The following is a 15,701-nucleotide window of genomic DNA, read 5'->3' on the forward strand; positions in this document are numbered from 1 at the left end:
AAATCAATAGAGCAAAGCTACACTCTCAGGGACCAATAAGAATTCCTGCTATCAGCTAGGAGTTGCTTATCTGGAAATGAAAAAGGAGAAAGACTTGTTGTGTATCAGCTGGTCACAGAGGGTATATTTAGTCTAGTAAATTAAACGGTGTCAGAAAACATTCCCAGGCAATACTGGAACAGTATTATTCAGAATGACCCCTGGCATTCTTTTGGCCCATGCCAGTTAGTCTCCCAAACAATTCCTAGTCATGCTTCAACAGTTACTGCATGCTAGGGACTCTTCTCCGTGGCAATGTGGCTGAGATGTGCCTATGTTGTTGTGTAGGTTCAGGACTTTAATAATATGAATGCAGGCTATTCCATGCCAGTTGAACTTAGTGTCAAAGAACAATCCTGGGAGCAATCCTTAACCCTTAGGGTACAATAATCCCTAATTTTCTAGTATAATACAATCAGAGTATTTCTAGTATAATATAACCAGAATGACAGTGACTATACCATAGTATACAGTAGTGAAAATGTAGGCTACTTGTGGAAAAAAACCACAAACAAAAAGAACAAAAAAGCAAATGCAGTTCTAGGGTTCATTAGAAAGGATATTTCCAATAGAAACTGGAGACATGCCATTTAGAAGACTTTATGATTTTTTTTCTATAAAGATATTCAAATAGGAACAAGTACAGTGAAAGGCTATAAGGCTGATCAGAAGTGTCTAAAAGCTGCTGCTTGTTCCATCTAGCAAGCAAAAGCAGCAAAAAGACGTATCACAGGAAAATGTCACGAAGAGCAAAAAATAGAGAAAGACAATCCTGACCAGGAGGTATAAAATTCAGTTTATTAAAAAAAAAATCTTTTGGCTTCCAGTCAGACAAATGAGATTCTGAAAAAGCCCTCCTGCAAAAGTAATGGATGTAAAAAATTAAGCTAGAGCTTGATCCTTTGCTTAAGAGGATCTATTATGAACCTCTGCAGTTATGGGAACTGGATTGGAACAGGAACCCCAGAAGGTGCCTTCCAATCTTATTTTTCTTTGAATATTTAGAGGAGCAAATACTCAGCTTCATGAAAAAAGGTTATGCAGGTTTTAATGAAAAATATTGCTGTAATTTTCAAAGAAATGAATGTGAAGAAAACCACAGGTCACATATTATTTGGATTATATCAGAAGTGAAAGGAAACAGACTATAGCACTTACCTCATTCTTTAACTTGCTTCCAGAGAACCTTTGAAAATAAACACATTTGATTATTTTTTCATAAGCAGAATATTTTTAGAGTTTGTATATATATACACACATATAAAATAGATATATAAAATAGATCAATTAGAAAAATGATCACACTTTTCCAAATGTAACTATAATAAAAAACCATGCTTTTTTCTTAACTTCTTCCATTGGTTTGCAAGTGCCTGAGGATATAAGGAAACCTACTGATGTCTTCTGAAACATGAAGATTCAGATCATTGACCAAATAGTAGAGTATAAAACTCAGTTTCAGGTTTTTCTCTGGATCTTTGCAACTTCACAAATAGCAAAAGGCTAGCACAGCTGCAAGTCCATAAGGTCTTTATGAGGAAATACATAAAGTTTTCAATATAGATGATTAAATTCAGAGTAGAAAAAATATATCTAGAATTTACCCTTCTCAGGAAAATGAAGAAATCATTGTGATTTTCCATTCTTTTTCACCACAGTATTATTTTAATGCAGATGAAATGCATTTCTGAGATCAAAGATTCATTAACTGGCAAAAATGTGTTGCAGTATAGCACATGTCCTGTTAAGAGTCCAGTTGAGAGATTCCCAGTGAAGTCACTGGACTATCAGGCAACTCTTCAGTGCAGAAATTAGAAAGCACATTTAAATTATAACTACTAAAGTAGAGGATGTGTAATGATAGAGATTCTAATGGATCAGTATAATGATAAATGTTGTTTGATTATTGTTATTTCCTGTTCTGCTAGCTGCCAACTGATAAGATACTGTGGGCAACATGAGGTCTTACAATTAATAGCGGCAATATTGTGATTTCATGCTGTTGAGATGCTCTGCTGGCAGGACAGAAAAACAGAGGCTGTGTGGTTGTGGAATTCCTCCTGCCCAGGCCAAGTGCCTGACAGTTCCCATCACGTGATGATCCAGTGTATATTACCTACAGAGTTCCCTTGGTTGTTGATAGATGAGTATGAAAGAAGGCATCACTCAGTTGATTACAACCTGGAGTTAATTAGCTTCATAGCTGGATGTATTTGTTACAGACTGTGGATTTCCACATGTGCAGCAAAATGTACACAGAATGTACAGCAAAAACACGAGGTAGCATCTGCTAGCATTTCTCCTCCAGAGCCTTAATTGCTAGCTAAAGCTACCCTTCACACAGTGCTGTGGATGCTAATGATTTCTGGTCTTAGGTACGCTCCTTTCACAATGCAAGGCTTGATACTTAAAGGAACCAAGAGGTCGAATTTACAGTGCAATTTAAGGATTCAGGCATCTGCAACCCTGCATTTAAGGACTACTGTACTCAGCTCAATTACCTAAATATTAATACATGAATGCCAATTAAGTTTGAAATGGCAGTAGAGGCCTATATTTAGGCAACTAAACTGAGGCCCATTGCCCCTTCTAATCTTTTGACAAGCTGCCATCTAACATGCAAGCCTGCTGGTAAAGGCCTCCATATGCCTACATTTGTGCCTGGGCATGGTGTGATCTGATACCATTATCAACCCCTATATTTTCCCTGCCTATTTCTCCCCCAGGCTTGAGCCAGAAACTATTTTTATAGCTCACCTACTGGAACAGACATCAGACGAAGGACAGATTTTATGATGGATCATTATATGCAGCAGCAAGCAACTGGGAGATTCACTCTCAATTTTGAATCCCTACACTGCCTGACTCTTTCCTTACCCAGAAGCTTGTTCTTAACCCCAGGCTACTGTGTCATTCTCTTTACACAGACAAATCCATCCACAATGATGGCCCAGACTGTGCAAAATGAGCATCTGAACTTCTGCTCTAAATCAGCTAGGAAGGCAATTTGACTCCTGGACCCTGAAAATTCAACATCTCATACATGAGAGCACAAGTCCTAATACAAAGAAAAGGTTCCTAACTAGTGAATCTAGTGAACCCAGTGAATCTAGTGAGCACTCCTGAAAATCCTAGAGAGTATCTATGCCATCTTTATGTGAGTGTATACCATCAGAAATCCAGACGTGGGGAATTTTGCAGAACCTCCACTTTCTTTGCATTCATTGCTGCTAGATTGTGCAAGGACAGAGCTTTACATGAAAAGGGCACTGACTGACATAAAGCTGACAACTAAGAGTGATTATATTCCCTTAAATGAAAATAACTGTCTTTTAGTTAATTAAATGAGCAATTTGTTCAAGATAATTTTGTATTATGAGGAACCTCATCTTTCTGTGTACCAGTAACACCTCTGCAGCTCTGGATAAATACTGGATAAGGAAATAGCATATTCCAGTCTATGATACCTTAAGTCCTGCATTGGAGAGATCCATCCTTTTAAGCATCATTGGCAACATTACCCTCAATTTTTACACTTGTACTATTGTTTGGAAAAAGTCTCTTTGGATATAACCTAAATCTACCAGCGGCTGAGTTTCATATATGTGATTATAAACTCATTTATTCCTTTCCTTTCTCAGAGTCCCCATTTATACAGGTACACTGCCGTAGACAATGAAAGCCGTCATTCAAGCCATATGTGAACAGACACATTTGTTTTACGAACTATTAATCTTTGGCAAACCAACAGGCAGCTATCGTAACGTATTGATCCTGCTAGCTGTCCCTTAAATAAATATAATTAGAGCTTCCTGGGTTAGGTTTAAACTGATATTAGCCAGTCAAAGGACCTGTAAATATTAATCTACGCTGACCCCTCCCTCCTGCCCACAGGTGCCAGCTTCACACCATTCTCCAGACGTTTCATAATGGGAAGCTGTCCTGGGGAAAGAACTCAGAGGGTGACACACAAGCAAACAAAATGAGACAAGTGTTCTGGAAATGGTGTTTTGCTACCTCACACGAACTTGAACAAATCCTCTGCTGTTATAAGTTGATACAGCTCTACACTGACGGTGGTGGGGCCATACTGGAAGACACTAGCAAAAGCTCTAGATCAACCTCTTAAAACAAAATCAATGTCTTCAGGGAGCAAGCTGCTACTTAAATCTGGGAATGCCAGACATTGAGATATTCAGCATTACTAGTTCTGGTATCAATAAAAATTAGTGTCCTACAAATACCTTCCTAAGGGAAGGTTAAAGTTAGACCTTCACTGACTAAGTCTCAGAATTTACGTTATTGTACCTGGTTAAGCCTTTTCCAGAAAACACAGAGTGGTAGTATGCACTGCTTTCTTTAATGCCAATTCCATAATAGTGATACCTGTGGAAAAAAACAGAGGAGTGTTTATGAGTGACATCTCAAGTAAAGCAAACTGTCAAATTGATTTTCAATGCTTTCTGAAAACTTAACAATGTCTACCAATTCCTTTCACTGACATGGAACAAAATCTGGTCTCATAGAAAACAGTATTGTCATTACTTGATCCAAAATTCAAGGATAGGACTTTTAAGTTTAAAACACTTTCTCTCTTACAAGAATGTAGCTCGAACAGCAAATCTCCTAGAAACATGTTACATCTCTTTTCCCTAATGTGCATTCTCTTTTATTTTACTTCATTTGTTGAAAGGGTGCTGGGTTTGATCTACCAGGTTTATTTTATCAGGCTTACCACTGTTACATTTAGAAAGTCCCACAAAGGACTTCTCAGTTGAAAATAACTTGCCAGTGTACCCTATAAATTAGTGTTCAGCCTCCTATGACTAAAAATACTAACATGTCATTCATTCATTCTTCTCTCAGGTGGTAGGCTGACTGACTCTGAATTATTTAGCAGCTTAAGCAGTTCTCATCCACACTTGTCTCCCTTACTGCTGTCCTGGAGATTACTGCTCCCAAATAGAGCTGGAAGAAGGAACACATGCCTGTTGCTCAGGCTCTGCAGTGCTAAGCCCAACACCTCAACCAAAGACACTAAAGAGGGTATGTTGGTGCTAAGAAAACTGGCTATGCAGTAGATACTTACTGCTTTCCATTGATTTTGCTACAAAAGAAGTGACCTTCAGGAGAAGGGCAGGAGAGCAAGCTGGGGGCAGCTCTTTCTTTACCAGTCATAGCAAAGTTTGCTTGAGTTCATCTGTCAAAGGTGATAGGCCCTGTCTTATAAATTCCACTCAATAGATTTAAAAACTGATTGTGTTAAACCAAATTTGCCTAGGAATGTTATGGACAGTATACTCACGTTCATTTGTTTTTTACTAAAATTAGCTTGAAAACACCATGGCAGCTGTTTTAACTGAACTGCTTCAAAGTTAACACTTGTAGTTCAAGTACATTGCATGTAAACCAAGACTTAACACAGAGGTAACACTTTGCAACGTATTGACCAACTTCGCTGAAACTTCTCAAAAGCTTGAAGAAATGCACTCTTAAGACACAAACCCGCCAGCAAATAGTTCATAGAACACATAAACAAAACTTTTCAGCTCATCTCTGCTGTTCCTGGTGATGCTCATTGAAAAAAATCACAATCTTAGGTGTTTGCTCTTGTATGGGACAGTGACAGATAAGAACAAAACCCTCAAATGCTTTATATTGACAAAGCTGACTAAAGGCATTAGATACAAATGATGTTTAAGAAAATATTCATTAGGGTGATACATTTGCTTAGCCCAGGTAGCTTTGAAAATCTCAGCTGAAATAGTCATTCTGTTTCTGGACAGTCTGTTGTGTGCATTCGGGATTTTACAGCCAAGAAACGTAACAGAAAGTGGCTGCTGTTAAACATCATGGCTTTTACTGTTTGCCTGAAACTGATGAGTCTACGTAATACCACTAGATCGCACTTGTACCTGGTGACCCATAGGGAAGGCCAAAAGTTTCTCCCCTATTTCTTTATTGTTGGTTTTCTTGCCCCCTAGGTGTATTTTTCTGAGGGATAGTGATGTGGTGAACTGACCATTTTTAAATGCCTGTTAAAACTCAGAAGCTCAGATATAGGACCATCTGTTCCTAACAGTTCCCTTTTTATCCATTAAAGTCAGAGTTGGCTGATCAAAGCAAAGTGACACCTCAGGGTGGTTTAGGATACCAATGGGACCTTTCATTAAATGCCATAATGCTAGACTGTTGTCCTCCAGTTCACATGCAGCACTGTGTCACCTATGTTGTGAGTTAAAGTCCTAATGTTTTTCAACTACTACTTTTGGTTTAGGATTATTAAACAGATAGACTTGGGCCAGAGACCTGGATGTGGAAACTCCTAATGTTTGACAGAGTTCTGACACAAATGCTAAAAGGCATGGACATTTTTTCTTCTTTCATGAAAATGAAGTAATTTTAGATGTGACAGAAGAGGTATTGAAAATATACATGTATGGATTCTTTGAAATAACAGCATTTACTTAGTCTTGACATTGCAAAGGTTGTGCATTGAACAGGATGAAAAACAAAATAAGAGCTGTGACCACTTCTTTAACAATGTTATCTGCACATTTGTCATTGGCCATGTAAGCAAGTAGTTGCCTACGTCTCATTCCAACACCCTAAACCTCCCAGTTTGAATCACATGCCATTTTTTAAATTCTAAAAATAAAACTTCACACTTTCACCACAAATTTGGAATTCCCTACTGCTAAAGTTGGAGTGGGCCAGAGGCAAGGAAAAGCATTACTTCCTTACATAGATAATATTCAATATCTAAATTATTCAACATCCAATTCAATATTAACATATTTGGGCTAGAAACAGGAACTGTTATATGTTTTGGATTCTCAGGTTTCCAGTGGTAGGCAATATACTTGTTCCTGCTCTGGAATGCCCCAAGATATCAGAACTTACCATTGTGACATTTTGTTATGTAGCGAATAGATATTTTCAGTACCTATTCTGTGTGTATTAAAGGCATAGCAGTTACCATCCTGATTTCCTTCGGCGATTTCTGTAGTTGAATTTTTAGTACTAAAAAATACAGCTTTCTAGTCATGACACAGAAGCAATGAAAAAATTATAATCTGTCTGGCATACTTCTTACAGTAATAAGTTATGAAGATTTTTATTCTCTCACAAGCCAAAGTCATTAGCTGAATAGCTTATTTTGGGCTCCCTGTTGAGAGTAGTATACCCATCCCAGACACACTGATAACATCTTTAACCTACAACTTCAAGTACCTTCTTTCTGCCTCTTTATATGTATATGTCTATGTGAAAGTACAGTATATAAGTATTTTACTATTTATATGACTATTGTATAATTAATAAAATGAAACCAGTTATCATAAGGAACTTATTCTCAATTTGTGTAACAAACCTTTTAAAAAAACAGCTGAACTGCTTTCCTCTTTTAATTTCAGTGGTTTGTTATAACATATGTTCCTATGCAACTAGCAGCCCTGATTTTAGCATACACTGACACAAATGATAGCTGATAAGGAAATGATAGGCTTAAGCTGTTCAGGGACTTGCAATAACTTGTTATCACAGGGCCAGCTGCCATATCAGTTTTATTAACCCACTAAATCACTCCTAATAAATAAGATAATAGTTTTCAGACATGACGGATAAAAGCTAAGATTCATCATTGATCAAAGTCTACAAAGAAATTAAATTGTAACTTGAGCTCAAACAGTCTTCTGTGTCTATGGATTGAGCAGTATATACGTTTTCCCAAATACCTACTCCAGGTAATACATGTACTGTGAAAGTTATAACTGAATTCTAGCAGTGACCAGAGTACGTTCAACATTACCTATGCAAAAAGGAAGATTCAGAACCTGCTGCGCAGACAACTGTTGCCTATGAAATACTAATCTAAGAAGAGAGCAGTTTGCAGTATTTATTGTGCTGGGTCTTCTTCCACTCAGCAGGAATATAGAAAATTTCCCCTACATTAAACAATCTGGAGTGATTAGCATGGGCATGAGAGATGAATGAACTTTGTTAACAAAATTGTGTCCAATATGTTGTACCTTCTTGGTCAAATGTTTAAATGAGTGTTTTAGTATTGACACTTTTGTATAAATGGGTTGTTGGATGTAAACACAGAGAGACTCTGACTTGAAGTTCTAGGATTTATTAGATCTGTTTTTAAGTCTCTCCTTCGCCCGGAACTGGAGATGACAAATGCTGCTCAGAATCAGAGAAGGAACTAATATTTGTGTATCTCACACCTTAACACAGCACCTGTATCCCACACCTTAGAGCAGGAGTTCTTTCTCAAATCCAATTCATGCTCGTGAGAATGCTAGGAAGAGCTTGGCCTTGTTTCAGTGCAGGAGAAAAACAATTTCTGTCACCTTGAAGATGATGGAAAAGGTAACTGATTTTCTTTGCTTTCTTCTGACCACAGCCAGGCTCTATCGACACATTACTGTGTATGCATGCAGTGTCCATTAAGGCACTTTACTGGTGGGGAGTTAGCTTTTCTTTGCGATAAAAGAACAACGATTCCATTGGCGGGGAATTGTCATTTTCCTTTCATGCTTTCACAGCATATGGCTCAGCAGAGCCCTCGACAATGATGAGAGCTCCTAGGCAATACTGCCATATGAAACACCACTATTAGGAACAGTTAGTACTATTACTGCTCCTACTAATATTATATCAAAATAATGATAGCAACAACAAAAATAAAACATGTCACTACACTACCATGCTTAAAAAAATAGGATCTAATTGCTAGTAAGAAGTGTCTCTTACCAGTCCCAGTATCCCAGCTTTATTCCACATAGAAACAGCTTACAACATTTAGAGTCCTTGCTGACATAAAAGCAGAGGGTGACTAGTCATTTACAAAAACTGAGGAACAGCCCCTTAATTTGCTTATTAATTTTATGGAAATACTTCTTTAAATTGCATTTGTGTAACTAACTGCTACCTGGTGAAAGCAAAAATGAATTTGCTCCTCAGTGAGCCTGATGTTCTGAGGCGAATATAGTCCACAACATCAGAGATCGATAAATAGATAATCAAAGATCATTATTTATACTGTCATTTCTCTGTAAGTACTTGCTGCTGTATTCAGTCTTTGAACTGAAGATATTGTCACTTGTGCCTTTTGTGAGGTCCTTTTTTGCACAGCAAGAACAATGTAAATGTATCTTAGTGGAAATGAGAATTGCAGAGGAAAAGTCTCTGAGGAAAACTCCAATGGAAAAAAATGAGAAACAAATGCCAGATGTTCAAACAAAACCTCCTGGTGCCTCATCCCTTTGAGGAAATTGTTCAAGAACAGTTAATCCATATGAAAATACGGCACATAATACCACCAAGGTCAGTAGGGATATGGGATCTGCCGAAGAAATGTTGGGCATGAGGTATCTCTGTGTTAATACTGTTAAATGTCTTAGAGAAAAGGGGAATATAGTGGCACAAGTCCTAACACAGAGTTATATTATAGCTAAATTCCCATGTCAAAATGTGATCTAATCCTACAGCCTAATATTCCACAGCTCAAATATACAAATTAATCAGATACATTACTCATGAAATGACTGCACTACAGGTTGTGTACTTTTAAATTACCCACAACAAGAGAAGATGTATACTTTCTTCTCAATTTAAGACAATGCTTTTTTCTAGTGTCTTTAAATTAATCCATATTGTTACGTAGAGAACACAATGAAAGTTGTTAGGTTTGCAAAAGGCAAATAAAATTGTAGTTAAATTGCACATTATTTATAGAAAGATGAGCAGCTGTAACAAAGACAGATGTATTACATAATGTTTTTATATATAACATTTTGACATTTATTTGCAACAAATGCATGGCTCTATAAATATAATGACAAGTTTTACAAGCTCAATCAGCTTAATTTTAGAAATTATGACTGTGGTAATGTTTTCAAACTCAAACTCTGTATCGGTTTCATAAAAGTTATCACTTGCAGCTTGTCGTCTGAATAAACCTCCCTGACAGTTAGTATATATTGTGGAGACATGGAAATACATGTCATTCCTAGAATGTATTCTATAAGTGGATACACAGATAATTGTGCCTTACTTTGAATGGCCCCTTGTTCCAAGCCGCCTTGTGGTAAGGAGAGGGAATTTCTGGCGAATGGTCTAAAGAGAAAATAACTGTATTAATTTCTAACACTGGTATACTTTCTTAGCAATCTGTTCATAGAAAAATCATAGTGTAGATATATGGTCTAATAATGTAGTCCATGAATAAATATTTGTGACACTTGCGTTGCAACATAAACAATTAAGCATGTTTTACACTGCAGGGGTCCTTCCATCCCCGTCCATCTTGCTGTGTATCTCCAGTCTTCCCACCCATAAACTCCTTCCCACCCTTCCCACCTGTTCTTCCTTTCCATTTTTACTTCTACAATTTAAAATCTAGTTTTCTTCACAAGGGTCCTGTTTCATTCAGGTCCCTAAATTACAACTGTATCTTTTGCTTCAGAGATCTAAACAGAACCAGGGAAAGATCTGTCCTCTAGCTATTCTGTTTTCAAAGTCAAACAACTAAAAACAAATTGATTTTTGATTTGAAAAGTGTGATCTGAAGGTTAAAGCAAGCAAATATTTGCCTAACAGGTACTTGTGTGTCGTCCACTATCAAAGTGCTGTATAGTCTTAAACTTATTCATGCTCACCAAAACCCTATGAAAGTTTCTGTTAGCTCTATGCTGCACATAAAGAATTCATGTTATGTGATTTAATCCAAGTCAAGCAGAAGATTCTGTCACTGGACTCCTGAGATTGAGATTAGTGCCCTAAAAACATTCTACTCTTCCTGTAAAGAATGATGCTTAGGGCAAAAGGTTTATTAAGTAAAAAAGTAATTCAGTAATAGAGGTAGATCTAATAGATACATCTAATAGACAGATCATTGTCAAAACAATATTTAAATGGAAAGCTATTGTCTTCCTCATTTATACTGAAACTGTGTAATGAAAATTAGGCATATACTTTTTCAGTATATCCAATTCAAGAGAAAAAAATCAGTAAGTGAAGATTTTATGAACTGGATTTTAAATCCATTATTATTATTTAATTTAATTAATGCATTTTGCTATGTATGAACAATGACCAGATCAGTGATGTTTAAAAAAAGATGATCCTTGAAGCATTTTTGATTTCCTGTTTCACTAACTACTCAGGATTTAATGTGGAGAGTTCACATCTCCCTTTCATTAAATGATTTCAGGATTAATTGTAGGGAAGGGTACAAAAGAGGATGAATCAACAATTTTTCATTCAGGACCAATCTGTGTTATTAATTTTTATTCCCCTTCTTGTATTGCTTCTTGCGTCACATCTCACTTTACACTGCCTTTAGTATAATTAAAAGTGTCTTCCATGTCAGATGTGGTTTTGTGGAAAGAACCCTATTAATGTCATCATCAAAGAGGAAAAAAAAAAGCTCTCGAAGAGAATGCCTTTTTTTGTGTGAAATAACAATAAATCAAAGGGAATTTCAGTTTCATTCTCCTAAAGCTGTCATAAAATCCCTTCATATGGAACAGTGTAGTTAGTCTGATTCCATGTACATGAGCAGTAGAAAACATGTGAATTTGAGTCGAATTTTGACACAGGTGTACTAAATTGTGATTCTGTCAAAGAATTAATCTAACAAATTATGAAGGCATTTATTTTTTACCTTCCCAAAAGTTGCAGCACATGCAGGTTCAAGCTTCTCTTTCCTGCAGAAGTCTAAATAATGTGCATATAGGATGCATCTTGGTAAACAAACTCCTTCACAGACAATGTAGTTTTCTTCCAGCCTGTATAGAGAAAGAAACTGCCAGAGTCAGAAGCAACATGCCATGCCTCCCAATTTTATTTTCCTTCTGGTTTTTGGTACTGCCCTCTTTTTTTAAATTTTTCTGAAGAATTCCACGAGAGCACACAGATGAGTTTGTCCTGAACAAGAGAGACACTAGAGACCGACTGCACACTTGGTGCTTAGGTTAGCTGCAGAATATGGAAAACCTGGGGCCAGGTCCCTTTTCTTAACTAGTCTATTTCAATGTCTGGACTTTTTTGCTTTATATAAATAAGTAAATGGTCATCACCTAAGAGGCAGCCTTGCTTTGAAAATAAGAGCGCGAACTAGACTATGAAAGACTTGGGTTTAAGTCTGTCCTTTGAACAGAGCAGGGGCTTGAACTTGCATCTTCTGTCCCACTGTATCTTTAACACTGAGGTAATGTCTCATCTCTTCCTACTTTTGCTTTTTGATTTCCACACTGGACCTGAAGCTGTTTATTGTCCAAACCATACGGAAAAGCAAAGAACTGTCTTTTTCTGAAGCAGGTGCATTTTTATGTAGTTTCCCAGTCAGTTCACAGGATATAAGTGCCTAGTGATGGTCATTAAAGTAAAAATTTAAAAACTGAAGTAAAAAACTGGCTGTCTTCACTTGAACTGAACTCTTAGAAACAGCTGGGTATTTCACTGTTGTCCTGTTTCTTTTCTTTATCAGTTTACATTATTTGCTACTCCTGGGATGATGTGCAATAAATTTATTTCTCAAATTACACAAATCTGTAAGAAAATACTTTGTGGTAAATGCTGCATACTGAATAATTTTGCACTGACTCACCAGACTCAAATCCTTACAATTTACACTCAGAAGTCAGATGTAAACTAGACTAAGAAACTGGATAATTTGGATTACTCTCATTTTTCAGTCTGCATTCGGTAACTAAGTTCCCATTCAACGCAACAGCACTCCTCCCTAATTTCAAGTGTGCCTTAATAGAAACACTTATCAGTTAATGTCTGCAGAATTTGACCTCTTATTTGGTTAATTTTTTGCCCAGATAAAATGAAGTAAAGTTAGGGCTTCCAAGGATGCTAGAATATAATGTAAAAAAATACATCGTAAGGCAGTGAAGATCTAACAGTCATAGCCTTAAAGGATAACTAAAACATCCATTCACAAATGTAATTCTTAAACAATGTTTCATTTCCACATTTTTTCGATATATTTCATCGATAGCCACGTACTGTGAGAACCTGACAGAGACTTCTGCTAAACGATAAACCTCTGCCAATTTAAAAAATCAGAAATTTGGGGGTGGATGTCCTTGTTTTTTGACGAGGCTTATCCGAAAAAAAAAAACCCCAAAAACCAACCCAACTAACCAAGCATCCCACAGATGACAGGTATTTCTAAAAGAACCGTGAGATGCAACCCTCCTAGCCGGCTCAGCTTTTTAAGAAACGTCCCTTTGGGCCTGACGGCCACACCGGCTTGGAGGACCCGGGGTCTCCCCGCCGAGGGGCCGGGCCCGAGGTCCCGGAGCCCGGGGGGGGGCTCCGCCACCGCCGGCCCCGCAGCGCGGGCGCCCCGGGGCGGTGGGCGGGCAGCGGGGGCTCGCCGCGGGCGCCGGAGCCCTACCATTGCAGGGTGAGCTGCGTCTGCTTCTTCTTGTCCTTCATGATCTGCGTGATGCTCTTCTTCGCAGACGGGCTCTGGTCCGCGGCTTTTAGTGCGCCGTCGCCAGCACCCGCATCCTCTTCTTCCGAGGAGAGGGCTTCGCTGGTGAAGCGTGTTTCTGAGCGCCGGGGGGGGAACAAGAAGAGATACCCAAGGGCATCGTTACGGTCCGGCAGCACGCCGCCCTCCTCCCGACGCGACTGCGGCCCCGCAGGCGCCCGTTTAACCGGCCGCCCTGCCCGCCGCTGCCTGAGGGGACGGGCCGGGCCGGGCCGCCCCGAGGCCCCGCAGCCGCCTTACCCCGCGTCCCCGCCGGATCCCGCGCAGCAGCGACGGTTCGGGGCGCCTGCCGCGCCTCGCCCTGCCTGCCCGCACCTGCCCTGCCCGCCGGCTGGAAAGGGAACGCTGCCGGCACCCCACCTCCTACCTGCCTTGATGCCGGCGGGCAGCGCCGGCTCCGGGAGCCGCCTCTCGGCGCCCGCCGCGCCGCACAGCCCCTCCTCGGCGTAGGGCAGCAAGCCTCGCCCCACCAAGCCCGCGTAGCGATCCTCCTGCGCGGCCGGGAGGTGCAGGAAGGCGTCCTCTTGCTCGGGTCCCTTGGCCATGCTCCTCACCGGCGCCTCCCCTGACCCGCCATGAGCGGCGGCAGCCGACGGGACGGGACGGGACGGGACGGGACGGGGCGGGCGCGGCGGCGGCGGCGGCCTTAGGGAGCGGAGGGCGCCGGCTGGGGCATGGGCCGCGCCGGCCGTTTGCGCGGGGCTGTGGCACCTCGGCGGGAGACGGTGTCAGCCGAGCGCCGGCAGCGTGAGGGGAGGAGAGGCGACGACGCGGGGGAGGCGGCGGGGGACAGGTGTTGCCCTACGGCGCCTTCCAGGGAGGCTGCATGGCTCCCGTGCGGGCTGAGGCGGCCGGGCCCGCGGGCGCCACTCCCTCCTCACGGCAGCTCCCCCGCGCCCGCGGAGGGGGGCTCCGCCTTGGATGGGGTCCCGGAGGTCGCCGTCGGGCGGCAGCGGGGAGCTCTCCCGGCCCCTGCCGCCCGCCCTTCCGCCGTGCTCAGTCAGGTCGGTCCCGCCTGGCCGGGAGGGGACGGGGCATGGCTGAAGGCCCGGGGACGTTTAGGGGAGCCGGCCCGGAGCGGATCTGCTGGGGGCTTAATGATTAACTCCCGCCGGCGGTGGCTCTCGCTTGTGTGAGGGAGTTAGCGCTCGGCCCGCCGGCCCCAGCGCGGCGAAGGCAAGGGGGCGGCCGCGGGGGGTCTGCTCGTCCCCTCCGGGTGAGGGCGAGGGGTGGCCGACGGGGTCCCTGCTCCTGGCAGCAGCCGCTTGGCAGCCACCAGGCCGAGAGGGGCAGCGGCCGTGGCTGGCAGGCCCCTGGGCACCGTCTCTTACCGTCAGTATTCCGTTGTTTCCGAGCGTAATTTGGTGGGTGTTGGAGCAGAACATCTGGATTTTGTACGAATAAATAAATCACGCTGATCTGGCAGACGTTGGCTTTGCTTTTCGCTCTGTTTCAGCGTGCTGACTGAGAGGGGTGGCGGGGGACGATCACAGAAAGATGGCCCCTGCTTTTTCCAAAGTTGTCAGTAGGATGGAAAATTAGGGCGATCACTGCAACATCCACTGTTCTAATACATCCTCGCTAAAGCAAAATCCTGGGCATTGTGCTCCTCCCAGAAAAGGGCTGGGAAATCGTACTATGGCTTGTGGTGGCAAGCAGCCCTGAAAAGCTGTATCAGAGGAATGTTAGAGGCATTCTTCTAGCCATCAAGTAGCATTGGGCTGTCACAGACACAACCTTGTGAAGACCTGTTCTTCCTTCTACTCTCTTCCAGTCTTCCGTTGCGCCTCAAGTCATTGATCCCACCAGCAGTACAAAGCAGCAGAATATTACCACTTCCACTCCTGCACAGATGCATTATCAGACCAGCTATCAGCTGTCGCAGCTGTATTTAACAAAGCCCCAGGTGTGCCTGTATCTGCCAAAAGGCCCCAAAACACATCGTATGTATGAATGACGGGCTTCAAAAATGAAGAAGATCTGTGAGAGAGTCCCAGAGTCAAAAATGGCCATTAGCCTGAACTTTCTGCTGCTTCTACTTACACCTCTTCCCTTAACTGTGTAAAATATATTTCCTTCCTTACTGGTTACTCCGTTCATACATTTCTTCACTGTTCCCATGTCCCCTTCTTACTTCATATGT

At 41.4% G+C, this 15,701-nt stretch overlaps 1 protein-coding gene across 1 annotated transcript in view; it reads right to left on the reverse strand.

Moving 5' to 3' along the window:
• The window catches only part of RFX6 (regulatory factor X6), a 36,904-nt gene extending 22,004 nt beyond the window's left edge, over positions 1-14,900 (reverse strand). The window contains exons 1-6 of the mRNA XM_069805021.1: positions 13,926-14,900; positions 13,460-13,616; positions 11,714-11,837; positions 10,103-10,164; positions 4,348-4,425; positions 1,198-1,225 (exon numbers count right to left, since the gene is read on the reverse strand). Of these exons, the coding sequence (XP_069661122.1) occupies positions 1,198-1,225; positions 4,348-4,425; positions 10,103-10,164; positions 11,714-11,837; positions 13,460-13,616; positions 13,926-14,103 (627 nt within the window). The 5' untranslated portion in view covers positions 14,104-14,900. The remainder of the gene's footprint in view (positions 1-1,197; positions 1,226-4,347; positions 4,426-10,102; positions 10,165-11,713; positions 11,838-13,459; positions 13,617-13,925) is intronic.
• Between the last annotated feature and the right edge of the window lie 801 nt (positions 14,901-15,701).

The sequence above is a fragment of the Haliaeetus albicilla genome, chromosome 17 (assembly GCF_947461875.1).
Source record: "Haliaeetus albicilla chromosome 17, bHalAlb1.1, whole genome shotgun sequence".
NCBI classification, from domain to species: Eukaryota; Metazoa; Chordata; class Aves; order Accipitriformes; family Accipitridae; genus Haliaeetus; species Haliaeetus albicilla.